The 23,238-nt window shown below is 42.8% G+C and overlaps 1 protein-coding gene across 7 annotated transcripts in view; it reads left to right on the top strand.

The window, feature by feature from the left end:
• Positions 1-23,238, top strand: part of Spata17 (spermatogenesis associated 17) — a 178,807-nt gene that overhangs the window by 86,501 nt on the left and 69,068 nt on the right. For 4 of the 7 annotated variants that reach the window (XM_006250449.5, NM_001398667.1, XM_039091499.2 and 1 more), the window contains one exon: positions 7,794-7,917. In XM_006250449.5, coding sequence (XP_006250511.1) covers positions 7,794-7,917 — 124 coding nt within the window. Of the gene's footprint in view, positions 1-3,829; positions 5,606-7,793; positions 7,918-23,238 lie in introns of those variants that run through there. The other 3 variants (XM_063272549.1, XM_039091497.2, XM_039091498.2) reach the window with 3 other exon arrangements.

The raw sequence follows: 23,238 nt of genomic DNA, 5'->3' as shown, positions 1-23,238 counted from the left end.
CAGTGAAAGATGACAGTAAGGTCATAGACCATGGGACTCATGTAACTAGGTATCCATATTTGAGTGTGGTCTTTTCATATCCAACATTAAGACTCAGCAAGCCCGGAACAAATACTTGGATTATATTATTCCTTTTAAAGGATTTGTTTTTACTAGTGTGTCTCTCTGTCCGTGAGTGTATATTGTGAGTGAAGGTGCCCAAGGAGGCAGAAGAGTGCATTTGATCCCCAGGGGCTGGCATCACAGGTGTTTGTGAGCTCAGTGACATGGGTGCTGGGAACCAAACTCCAGTTTTGGAGAAGAGCCACGTGTGCCGCTAACCACTGTACCACCCTGTTAGTCCTGACAGTATTCCCAAATAATTACAGTAGTTAACATGGTATTGAGGAAAGTGAAATGGCCATCATAGTTGGAACGTTTGTGCACACTGATAGTTCCTGGAACATTTATGCCTACAAAGCACAGGATCTTGACCTCAAGTAGAAATTGTGACATGGTGGTCTACTCCAAGAGCACTGGATTGGTAAAACTCCATTTGTATTTGGTCTGTCAGTGATGTCAGTTCACCTTTGTTATGTTCCAATGTTCTCTACATCCATTTTTACTTCTGTTCTTCTTGTGTGGATACCACTGACAGGAGGGGAGAAGCCATTAGAGTTCAGTCTCTGAGTCCGAATTTTATCATGTCTTACTTACAGCACTCGGTGAGATGCACGTGTCCTCACATAGAAGTGATCACTGTCCTTAACGAAGACACCTGGTCTGTATTTTCTCAAATCTCAAGGATATTCACCGCTGTTGCACATAGTTGCTGCTTTAAGCCCAATGGCCTATTCTCTGATTAGCTCAGAGCTGACTCTGGTTGGTATTTGGTGGATTATGTGCAAAAAACAGAGCTAATTATCCATTCACTCTTATATTAAAGCACAGCAAATTTTAAATAAGAGGCAATGTGCAATGTTTGAGCACACATGAAACAAGTTAGACTGTGCAGCTCCTGTGAAGTGAGAGCATCAGTCACACCAACTCTGAATTCTCCTGATGACTGTGAGTCGATGTTAATTACGACATAGTTAATTACGACAAAGGCGCGCAGAGGATAGCGTGATGGACTTGATCTACGCATATGCAGGGACACCTCGGTGCTGCTTCTCAAGGCTCTCATCTGTACAGTCATGTTTGCAGAGAGACTGACATCTTAGATAGCCTCCCTTGCTGACCTCCATGCAGTGCTGTGAGGATAAACAAATGTCTGTGAAATACTTGGCATCCTGAGCTTCATATACTATGTGAATATCCGAGTTGTTCTGTTCTTGTAATTGCTCTCAACTACTGGGCATCATATTATATTTATATATATATATATATATGTTATATATGTTATATATGTTATATATGTATGTATATATACATGTTATAGACTTTTACTTCCTCTTACACAAAGAATCCATAATGATGAAAATAACACAATTTCACACTGAAGCATTATACTTGGAATATTTTCCCTTTATTTGTTTATTTGCTTTATATCCTGATCCCAGGCTTCCTCTCTTCTCCCTCTCACAACCATCCTGCTCTTTTACTCTAAGAACAGGGAAGGCCTCCTGGGTACCAACCCACCCTGGCACCTCAAGTCACAGTAGGACTAGGTTCATCCTCTCCCACTGAGGCTAGACAAGGCCACCCAGTTAGGGGAAGGAATAGGATCCACAGGCAGACAACAGTCAAAAACAGCCCCTACTCCAGTTGTTAGGGTCCCCTCGTGAAGACCAAGCTGCACTTCTGCTGCATGTGTGTGGGGGCTGTGTCCAGTACATGTATGCTCTTTGACTGGGTGGTTCAGTCTCTGGAAGCCCCCGAGGTTCCAGCTTAGTTGACTATGTTGGTCTTCTTGTGAAGTCCCTGTCCTCTCCAGGTCCTTTACTCTTTCCCCCAACTCTACCACAAGACTGCTGCGGTCTGCCTAATGTCTGAGTGTGGGTCTCTGTGTCTGTTTTGGTCAGTTGCTAGGTGGAGCTTCTCAGAGGACAAGTCATTCTAGACTCCTGTCTACAGTCATAATGAAGCATCATTGACAGTGTCAGGGATTGGTGCTTGCCCATGAGTGGGTTTCAGTTGGGTAGTCATTGGTCGGCCATTCCCTCAGTCTCTCTCCATCTTTCCCCTGCACTTCTTGGAGGCAGGACAAATTTTGGGTCAAAAGTTTTATGCAGGTGGCTTGGTGTCCTTATCCCTCCCCTAGAATCCTGCCTGTCTACAGGAGGTGGTCACTTCAGACTCCATGTCCCCACTGCTAGGAGTCCCAGCTAGAGTTGTTCTCATAGACTTCCTGGAGCCTCCCCTTCCCAGATCTCTAGCACAGCGTGCCCTGGAGATGCCCACCCCTGCCACATAATTGGAATATTTTAGAAGTAATACCATAATGTACAGAAATCCTTTCAAATGTTTGATATTGGTTTCTGTGAATGATCTCTGAGTGGGTCTTGGTGTTTTTGAATTCATGCAAAGTGAGTGAGTGAGAAGAACAGCGGCTCTGAAGGACAGCAGCACCGTGCTGTTCCTACTTTACAATAGCGACCTATGTGAGAGCCTTGAAACTGCTTCCCAGTCCTCACACAGCTAGTTGTAGTCACACAGTTGCTACTGCCATGCGTCCAGCAATGGCCAGGGAATGGTATTTTATTATAAACACTATTTATGCCATTTACAGAGAGAGGGGGGGGGAGAGGGAGAGAGAGAGAGAGAGAGAGAGAGAGAGAGAGAGAGAGAGAGAGAGAGAGAGAGAGAGAGACTCAACTGTACCTTATACCATTCCTCTCTATTCCCCCTGCCTGTGTTTAGCAAAAGCCCTCTCTACTCTTTTTCCAGTTGCAAGGCTACTACCCCCATTCCCATATCCTGCCTCTCTTGATCCCTTACCACAAGTGAGATTCCTGAACCAAAGCACTGTGCAAATGTCTCCTTCAGAGACTTGTTCTATCGGTCTAGGAAGATGTTAGTATTTCATTTTCAAGCTCCTTGTAAACAGGAACTAGACTTTAATATTTCAAACATCGATGTGACATGTATAACAGGTTAGTTATTTCTCTTTATGATATCAACTTTTTCCCCTTTTATTGAGAATAGACTCTGTTTTCAAATATATCCCTTCTCTCCCCTTCTCCCAGTTGCTCTGCATTTCCCCTCCAATCAGGATCCACTCCTCTATCTGTCTCTCATTAGAAAATAGCAGCCTTCTAAGAGATAATAAAACATAACAAATTAAGATAGGATAAGATAAAAAAGCACCATCACATTAAAGTAGGACAAGACAAACCAACAGAGGGAAAAGAGCCCAAGACAAGGCACAAGAATCATAGACCCACTTGTTTGCACACTCAGGAAACCCATGAAACACTAAACTGGAAGCTATAATATACAGAGAGGATCTGGTGCAGACCCAGCTATGTCCTGTGTGTGCTGGTTCAGTCTCCTGCACATGAGGTCTGCACATGTTGACTAGGAGGGCATTGTTTTCTTGATGTTAGCTCTTAAAACAGCTTAGATGGTTTTGAGAGAAACATACTGAAATAAGGATTTTCAGGAATTGCTAAATTGTGTGTGTGTGTGTGTGTGTGTGTGTGTGTGTGTACAATTGAAATGAGTCCATTGAATTTAGTACATGAGAGGGATGGGAGGGAAAAAGGGAAGAAGGAAAATGATATATTTTAGCTTAAAAATGTAAATATCTTACAAAGTAGTCTGACGTTTGTATTCCAATAGACAGGAATAACATAGAGGCTTTGTTTTTATGGACACTGCAGTCTAGTGGAAGACTCAGATGACAAATATATGTATAGATAAATGACTAAGATTTTTAAAATATATTTATGTATATGAGTACACTGTAGCTCTCTTCAGACACACCAGAAGAGGGCGTATGTAGATGGTTGTGAGCACCATGTGGTTTCTGGGACTTGAACTGCAGACCTCTGGAAAAGTAGTCAGTGCTCTTAACCACTGAGCCATCTCTCCAGCCCCAATTGTGAGGTATGTTTAAAGTGCTTGGAGGAAAAACAGATTTACAGGGTTATAAATGAGAAGATCTGTGGGGAGGATGCTGCATGCATGCTCTACTGAAAGTGAAAGTCCTCCCAATACGCTAGGGCGGACCAGGCTGGCCGGGAAGCACAGTGGTGCCGAGAGGGAGCAGCGCGCAGTAGGGCAGACAGAGGCCAGGGGCTCGCCTCAAGTCCTTGTAACTTTCTTCTATTTGTTAGTTATGTCTGCTGAAGAGCTTCTAAGTATCTTTTCAGTTTGTCCTTTTAAAAGTAACATGCATTCTGCAGTTTTTACTTTAAAAATAGCAAGCGGAAAGCATAGCTCAGGGAACAGGTTCCATGTTCCCATGCAGCCACCTACCTTTAAAGCTGTGACATGATTTGGGGAAAGTCATTAAACCATTCCCACTCTAGCTTCATCCTCATCCTCACATGTGCTTCCAAAAATAGCGTCATTACTTTCTCAGAGAGAGAAATTCTATCAATAACTAAGTATAACCTCGTATGAATTTAACTCTGATTAAAGCCATCAATTTTGGACTCAGACTTGGATTCAAATTCCGAGTTCCAGTTGCGGGTGTTCAGCAGAGATTTAATCTCTGAGTCTGTACGAGAGGCTGTCAGTCTGCTCAATGGGGCATTGTTTCCCCAAAGGACATAGAGTATTAAATCAGATCATCTATGTCTTACCTAGAAAACTCCTCAAAGCAGAACGATGACTAAAGTGCTCACCCTGGATGGTTCAAGATTAGTGCAGCAAGGATGAAAGAAAGGAAGTGTGCATGCCTCCGTGTGAAAAGACTTTGAAACGGGTCTAGTGAATGAGTAAGGACTGGAAGCTGAGGGGGAGAGTGCACAGGGAGCAATGCTCTGCGCCAGTGCCAGCCAGACTTGGGAGCTCTGGGATTTGGATGGGCCATTATGGTGAGGGGCAAAGCCTCAAGCCTGTGTCTTCCCTTAGTCAGCAAGTGCAACCTGCTAGTTTCCCCTAACAGGGTTCAGCTAGGAGCAGTTAACAGCCACCACTCCTGGCAGCCTCAGGCTAGGGTGCATTAGTCCAGTGTGGGGAAGTGTGATGCGGTGAGCAGCCAGCTCCAGCCATTGTCTGCACACAGCTCCACAGTGATGCAACAGAGCCTAGCAAATGTGCTTGTCCCCTTTAGCCATTAGCCTTCTCCCAGGAGAGAAAGGTGGAAACTCTCCTCAAGGTGACCTCACTCCACCATGTAGTATGAGGCAGATAGAAGGAAGAGAGTCCACCGTGTAGTATAGAGGGAAGAGGGCTTTGTCTGTGCTTTTAGTTTCCTCCATTTCCTGCTGGTGAAAGTGTTCCTCATGCATCGTACCTCTTCGGAAGCCGGGTACCGTGCTCTCGTTATGACATTACTACCACACAGTGTGCACTTAGTAGAAGGAATGTCATCAAGGGATTAGACACGGCATGAAAGAGCCGTCGTGACTAGAGTGACCAGCCTTGCACCCCATGTGTGAATGCTGAAGAAAACCGAGGCTTACATAGCATTATTCTGCATAGAGTCAGCTTATCTGACCCTCACAATAGCCCGGTGAGAAAGATGGAAATCGTAGTGTGTTTTTTCTTTTCTAGATGAAGGGATGGAGTTCAGAGGTTAGACAGCAGAAAGCACAGTGCAGCTCGTACAGCCAGGGTCACGCAGAGAACGTCTTAACTGCTCCACTACATTGCCTCCCAGTGGTTACTCTTATTTTTATTATCACAGTTATTCTAGAATATGTAAATATTTATCACTATAAATACCATGAGTGAAATGTACTCAAATATAAATCTTTGTATTTACAGTGGTTTAATCTTTATGTTTAAAGTGTTATCATGGGATATTCATAGGCAGTGAAAATGTTGCAGAAAATCTGAGTATTTTCTATAGTAGAAAATAGGACCATAAGACAAAAGACATGTCTAAGTCCGTAGAAAATACCCTCTCGGACTTGTGTCTGGATGGATGTGCCTCATCTGCAGTTACTTACCCTGAAGTCCAGAGTTCCCACTCCACTCCTACTGCTAACACATTCTTACTTGGGCTTGTTTCTACATCTTATAAGGGAAGACAGTCAGTACCTGCATATGCTGCTCTAAATCACCTCAAAGACTTGTACAAGAAGTTGAAGAATTTATTCTTTTTTACCAAATAACAAAACTAAAAGATTAAAATTTATAATGCACTGATGTTTTTGAGTAACATGATTGTTTGTTTTCCTGGTAAAAATTCTCATTTGCTCATATGTGACTGTCTTGAAATGTGTACCTTAAGGACAAAGAAAGGTCACCATTTCTTCTACCTCCTGGTTCTTTGTCAAAAAGTGGACACAGTTAATGAGGTTTGTTTGGTAGAGAACAAATTGGCAGACACAGACAGAGATGCTTTCAATGGAAACCAATTTGTTTGGCTTTACCAGGGCCTTAGCGATTAATAGCCCTGAGACACAGTCAGAGGGGTCATCGTGCCAGCTTGCCAGCACTGTCTAATGTGCAGCTAGCCCAGGTTGCTGGTGTGCAGATGCACCCCAAATACCATGCATAAAGGAAAACAGGCCATTTTATGCCTTCTTTTTTCATATTAATAAGCAATTTTCAAGGGAAGGGTGGTAAAATGGGGGCTGTGCCACTCCAAGTAATTCATTTATTTTGCAATTTAATCTTATGTTGAAAAAAATCGCTCTGCTACAGTGGCCTAGCATGGTGATTTTTAAACGTCACAGCGTTTCATAAGTAACCTTGTGTGAAGTATCCGTAGCTTGTAAGGAGGATTGCAACAGATTTACCAGACACTCAGGCGGCAAGGAGAGTCCTTTTGTTTTCTCTTTTCTTTCTAGTCTATCTCCTTCTAGTTCTCCCTGATATATGAAGCAAAGACTAAGAGATTTATTTGAAATTTTACATATAGAAGTAGACACCAACTTAGATAGCTATTTTAAAAATAAAACAGCAGAATTAAAATGCTGGTCTGACATGAGTGATAAATCTGTCCAATGAAAGCAAAAGATGTAGTCTTTCTTCCTTATTTGATAATATCGTGTCCTATTCCGAAGCTATTTATCACACAGTATAATTTAAAGCTTATTTTTCATTTAAATTTCTTAGGCATATACATAAATAAGGACTTTTTCATTATTTTAGTGGATTTCTCATGCCTTAGAAAAAAGTGAACTTAATCTAACCCTCTATTTAGATTACTTATGTTATTGAATAAAATGTCAATTCTTTAAATGCAGGATAATATGTGTAATTTTATTGCTATTAGTTGAGCTGTTTAATCGAAGTAAATAGAATCAATTAAGCATGTAAAAAGTCCAGACTTTAAAATAAAAAGTGATTAATATTCAGAGTAAGCAGGTAGACATTTGTAAATAAAAATTAAAATTTAAGACTTACATCCTTCTTGGAATATTTAAATATTTCCAAAGTAGTGAATCTTCAGCAAAGGACACGGGTGATCTAGACAGGCGCTCACTTTACTTTGGGTTTCGGCATTTCCTCTGCTGCTGTACTAATTGGAACATGACGCGCTTGGTGTGGAAAGCCCCGTCATGACAAAGTCACTTAAACGCTGTCTAACAACAGCAAAGATCCCCAGAACTCGCAGGCAAGATAAATTGCACCCTTGATTTTGATGGATGTAGCTGATCATCACCCCTCAAAAAAACTTGATTATCATCAGTGAAAGAATTAGGGATCAACTGAGGCCAACAGAGTAACTGCTAACGGTTTTGATGCAGGGAGGCTTTGGAGGAGTTCGCAGAAATGAAAGAGAGAGAAGAGAGAAAGATTCTCCTGGAACTGGAGGAGAAGCAGAAAGATTACCAAGCCCGCAAGACGCATTACCTGCTCAGCACAAAGCAGGTTAGTTCACCTGTGCCTGGCAGCTCCCATGAGCCACTTGGACTCCTAGACTGACAGAGACAAACTAGCGGGCTGAATAGGACATGACTTGTTGAAAAGATACCACAAAGACACTACTTCGAGTTCAATCTCGTGTTTCTGTGTTGGTGTGCACAGGCGTCATGATTGGCCTGTGACAGTGCCTCATAGAGGCAGCCACTGAGCCACTGGTAGAAAGGTCCGCATGAGCAGAGTGGTCGCCGCCACAGGGATACACAGGGAGGGCATAGCCTCGCCTTCAGAACGCATTCCACGTGGCTTATCGTTGTGCTGTGAATTGATCAAGAAGTAGCAAGTTATTAAGCCCAGTTGGCTCTCAGGCTTTCTCTTTTAATTCAGTGAATGGTGGAAGCTCATTCTTCCTCCTTTTCTAAATTTTGATAGATGTTGTCAAGAAAAACTTTTCATCAAATTGCTTCCTATGGAGACGTAAATATGGAATTTAGAATATTTAGAAATGTATTCTTATACTTAAGGTTTTGTTACAGTTGCTGAGAAAGAGTACCCTGCACATAGAATATTCTGTCCAGAGAAATATGCTTTTAAATGCATGACTTGGCTGGTGAGATGGCTTAGTGGGTAAAAGCTCTTTAACTCAGATTCATTGACCTTGGGTTCAAGCCCCAAGCCCCGACAGTGGAAGGAGGGAGCTGGCTCCTTTCTTTTCTTTATTTTAGTTATTAACAAGGATAGGAGCTCCTTACACTGTGGCCTCCACGTTGCTGCCCTTCTCATTTTCACTTTGCCTGGTGCTGTTGGTGTTGGGATATTGCAGGTGAAGCTGTGTTGTCAGGTCTTCTCCCTTGGAGAAGAAACGTCAGAGATTCTATCCGCCTGGCAATTTAGATTATGAGATGATGGTGATCTTACTATGTACCTGCAGGTAACTAAGGAGATAAAAGGATAACCTTTGAACCTATGATGACGCCCCCCAAGGCTGAGCGTCTCGGTGATAACATAGAAGAGTGATACTACCTTCTTTGGACTCTGTTATTGATCCATGAGCGCAGATGCTCCCAGATGATGCTTGTAGGCGCACATCTTCCCATACTTATGGTAGATCTGGTCTGCTTCCTTTGAGTCAGTGTTTGTCCATAGTCTACCAAGGTAGAGCTTAAGGACTACAGAGCCTTACTACACTGAGCATGGCTCTCCTCCTTAGCCTGTTACTCTGACTAGCAGAGTCTCTGAATGCTTGCCCTCCATGGGTACTGTGCTGGGAATTTAGTACATGTGAGGTTATGCTAATGAATCCTTAGCCACAAGGGGCACTCAGCTTCATTTACATTGGCTGTCACACAACTTTTTTAATAGGACAAAATTGCTATCTATAAGCAGTCTCACTAAGATTAACAACCATTTTCAGTTTTGATTTTGCTGATACAAGGGATTTTAAATACTTTCCCTATATAAGAAACAAAAATACATACTTCAATGTGAGTATTGTTACTCATTTGCCTTAATGACCTGGCTATTGGGTGGAAATTGAAGTTTGGATTTAAATATATTCTTGGTAAGTTGTCCCGGCTGACTCCCGGGACTGTTTGTACTTAGGACAGGATGTCTCACTTCCAAAAACTTGCATTCTAATTGTCAGTAGCAAGTGTAAGTTCTTTTTGGTGAGAAGTTGATTTGTACACAGTTTTGTTGAACTGTGTGAAAAGAATGTAGCACTTTTAGAAGAGAACATAGTTTATTGAAAGTTTCAACAACTTAGTAATGTCATTTTTAATATGCATTGTACAATAGTAAAGTTGACATTATATTCCTATAGTTCTAGTGTAGCCAGATATTGTTAGTAGATGTAAAACATTAGTCAGGCCAACAATGCTTTAAAAACACTGAAGAATGTTGCAGAGCAAAGTATACAGATAATGCTACTTAATGAATTAATAACCCTAGACTGGTTATGCTGATGTATTGATATTTATAGGCATAATTTAAGCTGATTTTAGTATGAATCTGATGTATATTTTAAAATAGTTTCAGGAGCTATTCATAATTTTATTGTTATCTCATCTTTATTCAAGCAAATATGTGTGTGCTAATAGGAGTTACACGAGTAGCTAACTAATATTGCAATGGGTGAATTAACAGGCCCCTCAGGGCTTTATTAATTAAAAAGTTCAAGTCCTAGTAAAGCGCCTCTTTTCTATGTTTATTTCAATCAGAAAGCTGAACATGGTAACTTATTTGCATAAATAATCAATCACCATTTACTAGTAGTAATAAGGTTAATTTGTTGCTGCAGACATAACAGGATTAGTCAATTATATTTCCTAGAAAATACTGTTTGCTATGCTCCCGCCACCTGTAAAGCAGGACTGTGTTTAACGTCCTTACTAAATGAACACATCAAAAAATCTTTGTCCCTGTAAAATTTTTTTGAAAGGAAAGTTAATTTTAGTTGATTTGAATAAAGTAAAATGCAAGCCGTACCTCCATTTGTAAATGTATCTTTCTGCGAAGATTGATTATTTAATAAAGTTATTTATTTTGATTCAGTAACCAGTCAAACCAAATCTAATACATACAGGGCATATTTCCTTTGAAGAAAATCTCATTTACAGATTTCTTTTATTCCAAAGAAACTGACTTTCATTCCTTTGCCCTTGTTCTCAGTAATAAATTATGCTGTCTGCTCCACCTACTGGTGGCTGCGGGCAAAGGCCTGTTGTTGAATTCACTCGAGGAAAAGGAGCTTCCTAAGCCTCAGCAAAGTCTCAGGATGCATTTAAAACTGAAGATCCAAACGGCCGCGGCCAGCACTTGGGAGATGAACATCACTGCATAGAACTATCCACAGGAGTAATTAACCGACAGTGACTTTCCTCATTTTCATGTTAAAATGATCATAGGAAAAACATACAAACACAAATGGAGCAATCAGTAGAGCTGCATGTTTTATTTTGTGTCATTTGATAGTTAACACAGATTCAAATGGAAATGTTATAGAAATAATTTTCATGTTATCGTTTGCATAATATGTTTTTATGTTTTCCTTATCCTAGTAATTTTTATATGGGTACAAAACTAATTCTTATCAGTTTTATGATTTTTAAAAATGCCCTTTGTAGTGATCATTATCGATAAACTATAATTTGATATACTTGGATATTTAAGAAAAATGCATACAGTCATCTGTTTTCAAAACCGTACCAAATTGAATTTATATAAGGAAGGAATATATTTTAATTAAAGCTTAAAGCACTAGTTATAATAAACTGGTAGGCTGCTCGATGGGAAACATGTTTAGAAGATAAAGATTATGAGGTTAAAATTCTTAATTAGAGGTATTTATGCTTTCCATCCTGCCCCTCAGCAGAAGCTGAGAGGTTGTCTGCTTATGTACATTATGGACTTGCCATGGGACGTGTGACAAGCACTTCTGTCCTGAGGAGAAGCCATGGGAAAATGGCAGGCCCTGTGTGTACACATGCCACTGTTTACATGTGTAATGGTGTGTGTGCATCTGGGTCAGGGGCTCGTGAATTTGGAAATTACAGTGTTTGGACAGGCTTCGCTGTGGAAGGGTTCTCAGGATTGGACAGGCTTCGCTGTGGGCAAGGTTCTCAGGATACAGCACTCAGCTGCCACACACGGGCAGCTCTGGAGCAGTGGTGCTGAGGCACGGCCATCAGCGACTGTTGCACATTTCATGCCTGTTGATCTTAGAGGCCACTTCACTCACTCGTGCACAGTCTGGCTCCTTGGTTACTTGGCTGTACCATTCCTCGGCTGCATGCATTTTGTCACCTGCCTTTGACTTTCTCCATGCCCTCTGAGCAGTCTGTGTGTCAGCACAACTTTTGCGTGCCATCTCCTCCATCAAGGCAATGACGGTGTTTGTAGTGTGGAGGGAAGAGGGACTCAGACACCCACCCTCCCTGAGGAACCTTGGACAGCAGGTGGCTGCTGGGGAGGGACAACCACCTTTAAGGGTATGGCTCCTAGTTGGTCAGCCATGCTCCTTTTGGTAGCCCCACCACCAGGAGTGTACACAGCTTATCCTGATGTGTTACGCAAATAACTACAAAACAAGAGGACAAAAGAAGCGAAAGAGGAAGGGGGTGGGGTGGATCTGAGAGGATGTGTGAGAAGTTGGGGGTGGATATGATCGAGATACTTGGTATGCAAATATGAAATTTTCAAAGTACTAATGCGAATATGTTTCAAACAACCCTTCCTTTTCAGCGTAAACATTGACAACTCTCCGCTATCTGCCTCCGCCCTGCCTTTCAGTCTTTTCTTCCTTTGCTCCTCTGTGTAGTCATGTCATCCCAGCCTGATATTATGTTCAAGAAAAACTTACCAAAACACCCAGCATACGGATGAAGCTGATTACTTCTTACAGCTAGTTATAGTCCGGACATTCAGTCCTGCTCTCACCCCAAAGAAGGGCAATTCTCACAACTTCCCACCACACCGACCTTTCCATTCCTTTACTTTTAAAGATGTCTCCTCCCACCTATTAAACTGCTTTGTCAACAAATGTACTAGCTGTTCAGCTGTCCTTATTAGTGTAGGTTGGTGAACACTGATAGATTGTTAATAGTTCATGAGAGGAGAGAGAGAGAAGTATCTGCCCAGCAGCAAAGAAGCTCAGAGGAGGAAGCTGTGGGGACTCGGGGCTGTGGGAAGGGTCTCGGTGTGCTAAGGCGCTTAAGGAATCGTGGGCTATCTGGACATTAGAGTAGGTATTGATGGCTCTTAAGTGAAAGTGAGTCAGACACAGGAGAAACCTGCCAGTCGTTTTGGAGGGTTCACTGCTACCTAACTTCCATTATTAGTCCAATTACACCATGGACCTCATGCGTTCCCAGCTACCGACTCTTTGACGTGGCAAATTTCTACAGAAGTTGAAGGGGCTTGGCAGTAAGGAGGTTGATGAAAGTATATTTCGGGTAGTAGCATTTGGAGGGTTGTGGGGGACAGGATCTCACTGTATACACAGCCTAGGCGTTCTGCAACTCACTATGTGTCCCAGACTGATCTTGAACCTCCAGAAATTCTGCTGTCATGGCCTCCCTAAGGGCTGGAATTAGGGAAATCAACCATCGTGCTAGGAATTGGAGGTAGTGTTTCACATTTCTTGTGAAGAAGTGCATACTGACCCTAGCTAGCAAACAGGGCGTGGTGCAGGATTGGTACGGTTATCTTCCTGTCCTCTTCTTCCAGAGGAAGGTTACAAATTTAAGGATGAGTGTTTGTTCATGGTTGTACCTAGTTCATATAAACTCAGTAGAACTTGGTCCCTGGAAGTCAGAGGCCCACATATGATTCACCAAGTGACACCTATGTGCACGACACTCCATCTCCACTCCTGAGATCCTGAGATCCTCCTTGATAGCTAAGTGCTCTGGTACCAAACTCTGTACAGGAGGGTGCTACAGTGCTTACAGAAATGTGCCCAGTCAGCCCAAGGACACTCATGGAAAAAACTAGAGCCTTTGTGCAGAAGGCTAACAAAGCCATGCATAACTTGGGCAGCTGTGGAAATTCCATGGGCACAACTCAAGCCAATTTGTCATGGTTTCTGTCTCCACAGTTCTGTGAAGCAGTTATCTCTGCTGCAGCCAACTGTTAGCCAGGTGGTTCTCTCCCTTAGGGTGGATGGCAGGTTTGGTCTTTCAAGAAGATTCTGCAGCAGATGGACTGACCTCTGACCTCTGACCTCTGGAGGCACAGAACAGGAAGAAGGCCTATGAGACTGGACATTCTCTCTGCATCCGTTGAGCAGTCCATGCCAGAATGCCACCGTCACACCCCTTACCTTTGTCAGCCTCTCCTCTGAAAGACCAAAGACTGAGCCACCATGAGAATTAATTCAGCACTAACTCTTGTATTTACATCCTCCCTCTCCAATGTTACATATAATTCTTGTTATATTATAATCCATAGAAAAGGACAATTATTTACCCTCTTGTCATTAAGTAGGAATGTAAGTGGGGAAAAGGTTGTCATCAAACTGGTCCCTCCTCTGCTCTCTTCTCTTTGTCTTGACTACAACATACGTCTAGGAAATTCAGACAAAAATGTGGACAGAAGCAAAGGGACAATCAGAAGCCACTGGAAAGAGACAGCAATGTGGAAGACTGTTTTTCAACACACAACACTAAAAGTATTTTTAAATGGATTCTTGGGGTTGGGGATTTAGCTCAGTGGTAGAGCGCTTGCCTAGGAAGCACAAGGCCCTGGGTTCGGTCCCCAGCTCCGAAAAAAAGAACCAAAAAAAATGGATTCTTTAGGAAGACATCATAAAACTTTCCTTTTGGCGATTAAAAATTAAATCCTGCTATGGGCCTAAAGCTTATACAGTTTTGGAAATCATTTTTAAGAATGTTTATTTTATTCTTTTTAAAAGTATGTGTCTGTAGAAGGGTGGTATGTGATGTGCACGGGCGACCAAAGACTTTAGGTCCCCCGAGCCTCAGGGTTGGGTGACGTAATTCTACATGGAACCAAATGAAAGGATTTTGGCTGCAGCTCAGCGGGACTGCCCTTCTTCCCATGCTTTAGGCACTGGGTTTAATTTCCAATAATGGAAAGAAGAAAAGACGAGACAAGGAGGGGTGAGGAGGGAGAGGAAGGGGAAGAAAAAGATGAGGAGAACAAAGAAGAAAGGAAGTAGAAGAAAGAGGACGAAATTATTATGATGTATGATTTCAAATTCATATAAAATATTAAAAGTCTTATGGTGTTTAGCCACTCACAGTCTCAAATATAACTACTTTGATTAACTGCTTGACCTAGATCTATAATATTTGTTCTTCAAGTTTTAACAATCATTTTGTTGCATTTTCTGAAGAGAATTATTCATTTTCTCCTCTAGCAATATTAATCTAAATTTTTATTCCTACGGAAAGGTTGCATGGTGTAGTATATCTATTATACTTTGTAATTTTTCTTTCCTTCTTTTCTTCTTTGTCCCCCTGCCACTCTGTCTGTCTCTTTCTCTCTCCCTTCCCTGTCCCCTCCCACTGTATTTCTCTCCCTCTCTTCCCCCTCTCCCTCTCTTCCCCTTTCTTTCTTTCCTTCTTCCTTTCTTTTTTTTCTTCCTCCCTTTCTTTCTTTCTTCCTTTCTTTTTTCCTTTCTTTCTTCCTTTCTTTCTTCCTTTCTTTCTTTCTTCCTTTCTTCCTTCCTTCCTTCCTTTCTTCCTTCCTTTCTTTCTTTGAGACAGGGTCTCAGTGTCTCACTATGCAGCCCTGGCTGATGAACTCATTCTGTAGACCATGCTGGGCTTGAAGTCTTAGAGATCTGCCTGTCTCTGCCTCCTAAGTGCTGAGATAAAAAGCATAAGGCACTACGTACTCATATTTTAAAGGGGAGATCTCAGTTTTAAATAGGAAATGGGAATCAAATTTTGTCCTTACAATTCATGTGGCTATTGGATCAATTTTCCAAAGTGGCTTCAGGACACAGAGGTTGCAGGCCACTCCTCTCTGATATGCACACACTTCAGTGCCCGACTCCATGCAGGCTGCAGGCACATTCTCTCCTGAGTGAGTCTGCACAGTGAGTGGTCTGCAGGTTCTGGGGAACTGCTGCTACAGAGGATTCAAGTATATTTGGAAATAACAAATTGTATGCATATAGAATTAATAGTATTAAATACTTTTAGTATTTTTCTTTTAAATGTATTCATATTTGTCCGTTGTTTGCTGTTAAAGCATGTATACCCATCTGTGCCTATCAGAAAACTCTGAATCATTAAGTGTTGCATTTTATACCTGATCTTAACCCAGAAGCCAATAAGCAATATACAACAAGTCTACATTATATAACATTATCTATACATGTGTGTGTGTGTGTGTGTGTGTGTGTGTGTGTGTGTACATATCTTTCAGTGCTGGGGATGAACCCAGGTCTTCTTCCACCCTGACAGTGTCCTCAGCTTCTGTAGGTCTTACATCATGGAAATGACCCCTTTAATTATCGGGATGTTATTTATGTAACTACAGTAAAATCAAAAGCCTGCCAACTACCGTGCAAACGTTCAGCTGCTGAGTCTCCTCCAGTCTTTGAGGGAGAATCTCCCTTTCCTTATTTTATACTTTGCCACTTACCTCGTTGCTGGAGTCAGTCCTTCCTCCTTACAGTGTAGGCAAACCCCAGAAAAGGGACATGAGGTCCCCCTCTTTGCTCTTGTATAAGGCAGGGTCTCCTTGTGTGACTCTGGCTGGCCTTGAACTTGCACTGATCCTAAATGTCTCTCTCTCCTGGTACTAATAGTCTGCACAGGTGCCGACATGTTTTATCTATGTCCTAACTCTTAGATTTAAACACGTGAAGCAGTTCAGATTTTAATCCTAGTCACTCAGTATTTCTTCTTTGAATTAAAAACATAAAAATAAAACAAAATTATTTGAAGTCTATATTGGCTTGAAAAGTGATGTCTGTGTTTGCACAAATAAATTTTTGTGATTTTTCATATTCCATTTCTATCTTTTATTTTTTCTTTTTCTTTTTCTTTTTACATCCCGACCGAAGTTTCTCCTTCCTGCTCTCCTCCCAGTCCCTCCCCCACTTCCCTGTTCCAACCCCCCAAACCTTCTCCTCCCCCACTTCTGTTCGGAATATTAAGGCTGGACAAAGCAACCCAATATGAGAAATAGGGTTCCAAAGGCCAGAAAAAGTCAGAAACAGCCCCCTTGCACTGCTAGGAGCCCCACAAGAAGACCAAGTTGCACAATGGTAAGGCATGTGCAGAGAGCATAGGGTCAGTCCCAGACAGCTCCCTGCTTGTCGATTCAGTCTCTGTGAGCCCCTAAGGGCCAAGGTTTGGTTGGTTCCGTGGATTTTCTTTTTTCTTTTTTTTTTTTTTCAGTTTTTAAAAGGGTGAATCTTGTATATAAAGAACAGACAGAAGGACAGCTAACATCATTAGAGATTCTAGACAGGCCAAATCAAGCCAGGTCATACACCAGACACAGGGAATGTGGTATTAACACTCTGGTCTAACCTGGATTGGCCAGGGTAGAAAAAGGACCCACCTCAAGGGTATGCCCTGAGGTCAAGATGTTCTTAACTTTCCTGTTTGCTTGAAAGCAAGGACCAGAGAGCATACTCAACCCCTTTGCCTTCTCCTGCATTGTGGAAGCTCTCATCCCTCCAAACATGAGGCCTTGGGGTGGAGGGAAACAAGCTTGACTTGTTAAGTCCTCTTGACCAAAAGGCAAGCATACGTTTCTGGCCCATAGGGATGGGTTTTAGGCTATTTTTTTTTTGTCTTCTCAAAAAGAGCCATTAGAGAGAAGTAACTGTGTAATTGCCATTTGATTACTTGTTACTTCTGCTGTCTGGACGGCAGCTGTAATCAGAAAACAAATGAAACCCACTCAATACTGCAGGTGACTGAGAGTGAGCAAAAAGAAACATGTCTTTGACATCTTACTCCCAAATTAGTTACTAATGGTTCTCTTAATTAGTAATGTTTATATTACTAATACATATGTTTTGTAATGTTCCAAATGACAAGAGAGGACTATTTGTGGGTATATTCAACACCATCTGCAATGCCAAAGCATGTGATGGCAGAGGGAGGCAGGATCTCTGCCAAAGACCAGTGATTAATCAGGGTAGAAACTGGGCACCTGAGGGAAAGAAGCGTTATCGACACCTTCCCCTGCTTGAGTCCAGAACCAGTCAGAGAAAGATGGAGTACATCTGCTTTGTAAGTTCTGGACACTGTCAGTAGTGACCTTGATTTTGTGTGATTCCATCATTCCTCTCATTTCCCCCTAGTAAGGCCAGGAAAACAGCCCCATCGCTGTACATAGAAAGAGAAAGAGGATGTTTGCTTCCTACTGTCAGACTGGCTTCCAAGAGGAGGGAGGCAGGAGCTAATGTAGGCTGGAGTACCATCACCCCAGATTGAAAACGTCTTCACTGCTGCAGGGAAGGAGACTGAGGATCATGGGAAATTCCTGTCACTGGAATAGGGGGTTGATAGGAGACTCAGGGTAGAGGAGGGTGTTCAGAGGAACAGGAATGTATTCATGTTCCCAAAATAGCCACATGGGGGAGAAAGCTTGAAAAGATAGATGAAACAGCTAAACACTATGGATGTTTAAAAAGGTGAGAGGTGGGCTGAGAGGCAGGAGAGTGAACTTTTCAGTATGTGGGGAGGGACTAGCTTCCATGGCAAGAAGTGGTAAAGACAGGACCAGCACTTTTGTATGGAGGCCCAAACTCACTACAGTCGGAGCACCCCAGCCTTCTCATTGTCCTCTGGCAGTGGTTCAGTGGAGCTAGGGGTCCACCGTCACAGATTTTATTCTGAGCACACAGACCCGTCGTTCTTTATTTGAAGATGTTCATTTCTCCTTCACACTTGTAGGATTTGACAAGGTAAATTCTCGTCAGTGATTGTTTCCCCCTCAATACGTGTTTTTTCTAGTTTCTTTCTCTTCTTTTCTTCCTTCTCTCCCTCTCTTCCTCCCTCCATCTTACCTGTCAGTCCCTTCCTTCCTCCTCCTCCCTCCTTCCTCCCTTCATGCTCGGCACCCGGGTTCATTCCAGCCATGGCTCTGCACAGGTTCTTGAACCACGCTTGTTACCATAACTGAACATGGTAACAAAAAGGGGCGACAGTAGATGTTTCTTGGGCGTGCAATGACCAAAAGTTAATCCAAAATCTAACACACAATTCGGGCTATTCCGGCAGTGCTCAGTGTTGCTGCACTGTGAGAGACTTTACTCTGAGCACCCAGCATCTAGGCCTGGCAGTGGCATGCCCTCACAGTGCAGTGCCAGTGAGTGAGCCTGAGGTCATTCGCAGTCATTGTACCTCAGATGTTTCCCTGATCCCTTCTCCAATTCTCGCACGTCATTCACAGGACAGGCACACCACACCTCTCACAAGTGCCCACGCCACTTGGACATTCTGCTCCAGTTTTGCTTTTTTGTTTTGTTTTGTTTTGAAATTTTTCTTGACATACCAGAAATTCTTTCCTCAGGCAGATTCAGTCTCCTAATGAGCCTTGCAGAGGCTTCTTCATTGCTGTTTTGAGTATTGCTTCCCATGTCAAACCTCATCTCTCTGCTTACACTGGTCATGTGCCCTACTATAGCATTTAGTCTTTTGGAATTCCTAGTGTGGAACTGGATTGGATGGCTGCGGAATGGAATTCTCACATTTATGACATATCTCAGTTTAGCTTTTATGAGTAACCTGCCCCATTCCATGCCCATCACTCTGTGTGTGTGTGTGTGTGTGTGTGTGTGTGTGTGTGTGTGTGTGTGTGTGTGGTGTATGGGGTGTGTGTGTATGGTGTGTGTGTATGTGTGTATGGTGTGTGTGTGTGTGTGGTGTATGGGGTGTGTGTGTATGGTGTGTGTGTATGGTGTGTGTGTATGGTGTGTGTGTGTATGTGTGTGTGTGGTGTGTGTATGGTGTGTGTGTGTGGTGTGTGTGTGTGTGGTGTGTGTGTGTATGTGTGTATGGTGTATGTGTGTGGTGTGTGTGTATGGTGTGTGTGTATGTGTGTATGGTGTGTGTGTGTATGTGTGTGTGTGGTGTGTGTATGGTGTGTGTATATGGTGTGTATGTGTGGTGTGTGTGTGTATGTGGTGTGTGTATGTGGTGTGTGTATGTGGTGTGTGTGTGGTGTGTGTATGGTGTGTGTGTATGGTGTGTGTGTGTGTGTGGTGTGTGTGTGTGGTGTATGTGTGTGGTGTGTGTGTGGTGTGTGGTGTGTGTGTATGTGTGTATGGTGTGTGTGTATGTGTGTATGGTGTGTGTGTATGTGTGTGTGTGTGGTGTGTGTGTATGTGGTGTGTGTATGTGGTGTGTGTGTATGTGGTGTGTGTGTGTGGTGTGTGTGTGTATGTGGTTTGTGTATGTGGTGTGTGTGTGTATGGTGTGTATGTATGGTGTGTGTGTATAGTGTGTGTGTGTGTGTGTGTGTGTGTGTGTGTGTGTGTGTGTGATGTATACATGCAAATGGGCTAATGCTGAATTCAGAGGACAGCCTTGGGTGTCTGTCCTCACCTCCCACTGGGTCTGAAAGCAAGTTTCCTTATTGTTGGCCAGGCTAACTTGCCTGCACACTGCCCAGGATTCTTCTGTATCCAGTTCCCATCTGTTTGTGATTTCCCTTTGGATTGTAGTTTTTGCCAGCATCTTTGTGGTCGCTTTGGGCTTTCTCCTAAGTTTATCTTTTAAAGGAGATATGAAAATCAAGAAATTTCAAAATTATAACTGAATTCAATTCAAGTTCTCAACATTCCAAAGATAAATTTTGGCAATATTCTCATGCCACAGTGGCCAGCCTGGTGTCTCCTGACTGTGCCCTGGTCAGCCTGATGTCCCCTGACTGTGCCCCCATGTCTTCTCCCTCCCTTGCTCTCTTGGTCTTGGTGCCTTTCTTCCATTTTTATTACAAAATTCTACCTAGTCTCAGAACAAATTCAGAGACGTTTGCCTCAATGATTGATTCTCATAGTGTGTTCTATATCTTTGGTAACAAGCACTGTGAGATACCCACTATCAGCCAGTTAGACCACAGCCAGTCATGCAAAGTCTTTCGAGTTCTAGCCTCTTTCTTCTAAGAATAGCCTCATGGGATGAAAAGCTTTTGCCCTCTCTGTGCATATCTTAGGCTGAGAAGGTTGGTAGGCATTCTATAGCCATTGATTTTAATTTGCGTTAGGGAATATTGTATTTAAGTTACTTTCTTCTAATCCACATTTCACAGGAAATGCTTTAATGTATAAGATTGATGAGAGTAGCAAATTCACTTCTGAATTTTTTTATTTAGTAACTACAGCTATTTAAAAATATTTCACTCTGATCATGTAAAAGTAAAATAAGAGCACACTTTGTTTCTCCTTTTAAAAATTCTTGAAGAAAACAAAAATTCCTCCACAATAAAACAGGTATATAGCACAGTATCTAGGGGACATTCTTCTGCACCTCTACCTTTCCCTGACCAAAGCTCTGAGGGCCATGGTGATCTCCTCTGGACAAGCAGAGCCCCAGGAGGTGCTGGCCAGGCCAGAGGAATCCTGGGGCAGGGGAGGGGCTGGAGTCTTCTCCCAATGCAGGGCTAACTGCCGCTGTGCTGCACCCCTGAGTGCCTCTGCTAGAATGGCCAGCAAGTGAGCAGCCGCATGTGCAAGGTCTGAGTTCTCAGAAGTCGGCGTGGTTAACAGGCCTTCACTGAACTTTGAAGGAAACCTTAAGAACTCTGCTTTCTTCTCTCCTCTCTGCTCCTTCCCCTCCTTCAGTTCCTTTTCCTTCCTCCCCTGTTCAGTTCTGTTCTGGAGTCAGGGTAAGGATGGAGCCTAGCACCGGGCATGTCAGGGGCACAATGACAAGGAGCCACAAAGGAGGTCTGAGGGAAGTATATCAGGTTCCTAAGAGTTGAGCTAATGTGCTTTTAAGTAACAAGACAGAGTAGTTACTAACACGACTCAGGCCCCGAATTTTCTTAACCTCAGTAAACCAACCGCACAGCTTTTGTGTGTTTTTTATTTGCTTTATGCCAGCACATTCATATCACGTACACTGTAGTGAGAGCCAGTGCTGAGTTCAGCCTGAGAGGCAGGAGGAATCCAGCTGCCTTGCTTCTTCTAGGTCCTCAGCAGAAGCATCTGGGGTGCAGTGGCCTCCTGAGCCCTGGGGGCAGGCAGCACTCTCCCAGGAGCAGGGCAGTCACTTGCTGAGTGGGGTTTTGTAAGTCCCTAACACAGGTAGGCTGATGGCCGTGATGAGGTCTCACTGTCTGTTCAACACTCCCTTCCACGGCAAACACTCCACTCGGTCCTAGGCCCACCTTCTCTTTTCCAGCTATCAGAACTCTTGGCCACTGTGTTCTCTTAATGTTTCCTTTCAAACTGCATCTGCTTAAAATTTAGTAAGAGAAGCATATTTTAGCTAGGCCTCTTTTGAGAAATGTGTCCCACTCAATGGTATTCACAGATTTTAAATCAAGAGGCCTGAAAATGGTTTTAGACTTTGTCTCTTTCTGTGGCAGACTTCTATTTGCTAAGTGACTTGAATGCAGTTTCCAAAAAAGAAAAGATAAAGGGTCTGAGCTAGCCTGTTCACCTCTGTTCACTCCCAGATCTGAGCTAGCCTGTTCACCTCTCTTCTCTCAAGTCTAGCCAAACGACTGTTTCAGGTGAAGTCTGACATTGAAACATGGATGGCTGTGCAGTGGGGATCTGAGGTGTCCATCGCCAGTTTCAGTCTCTTCAGTTCACAGATATGAGCTCTGAGAGGAAACCACAACAACAAAGAAACAAGAAGTTACACTGAAGCTTCCTGGCACACAGGGAACAAAGGTCTGTGTAGGGAGCTGCAGCCTGCACAGCCTGAGACAGCACAGCAGGTGCCCCTGCAGCAAGCCCTTCCTTTGCTTTCAAATCAGTTGCACCTTCAAATACTTTCCCATCCAGCACTTAAGCATAAGAATAAAAATTGAGGAGAAAAAAAACCTGCTGATAGATTGTTAGAAATATGGAATAGTTCAAAATATTAATGTAAGGCTAAGGGTGACTGGGTAACAAATGGTACATTTGCTCATTGCTCAACCCGACATAATTAATATTCTAGGTCATGCTTAAGTTCCTATGATGGACGGTCTAAAGGGGGGAATTCAGGAAAAAAAATATATCTATTATATAACTCATTGCCTTTTTTTTTTTTTTGTGACCAGTCAGAACCATAGCCTTTAAAAAAAATCAGCTTTCACACCCCATTTGCTTTGCAGTCCTCACCACTGGGCCACCAGTCAGCAGCCCAGCCTGCTGCAAGGAGGTCAGTGGGAAGCTATTAGCAGAGCCCCCCCTGAGAGCCCCGGTCTTATTGAGTTGAATGTTAGCATGACAGTACTGCAAATAGCTCAGGTGTAGGCTTTTCTCTTTCTTTCTCCTTTTTCAAACAGTTAGCACAGATTTCCCCATAGTGTTGGTCACTCTAGGAAATTATTGCTGAAAATGAAGTCCCCAAAGCTACCATGGCAGTGGCCCTTCCAGACTGTGAAAAATGGGGAAAGCAGAAACTCTGCCACAGAACCTGGGGGTGGGGTGGCTGGGGCTTTTGTGACCCACAGCAAAACATTCTTCTTAACCAGGCAGATCATGGAATGTGGCAGGCAGTGGAGACAATCATACGTTTGTAAATTTTACTTAAAGAAACAATAACTAAATGGCTACTCCAACAATAAACAGGGTGACCGCTCGCTGTGAGGAATGGGGTGGGGGCGCACAAACTGCTTCTACTGAGGTAAGTCAGCTAATGTATTAATTTCTAAAATACTGACACCTTGAAGATT

This window comes from Rattus norvegicus, chromosome 13 (genome assembly GCF_036323735.1).
Source record: "Rattus norvegicus strain BN/NHsdMcwi chromosome 13, GRCr8, whole genome shotgun sequence".
Classification (NCBI taxonomy): Eukaryota; Metazoa; Chordata; class Mammalia; order Rodentia; family Muridae; genus Rattus; species Rattus norvegicus.
Note: the sequence above shows the minus strand (reverse complement) of the source record. Positions and strands in the feature narration are given on the sequence as shown.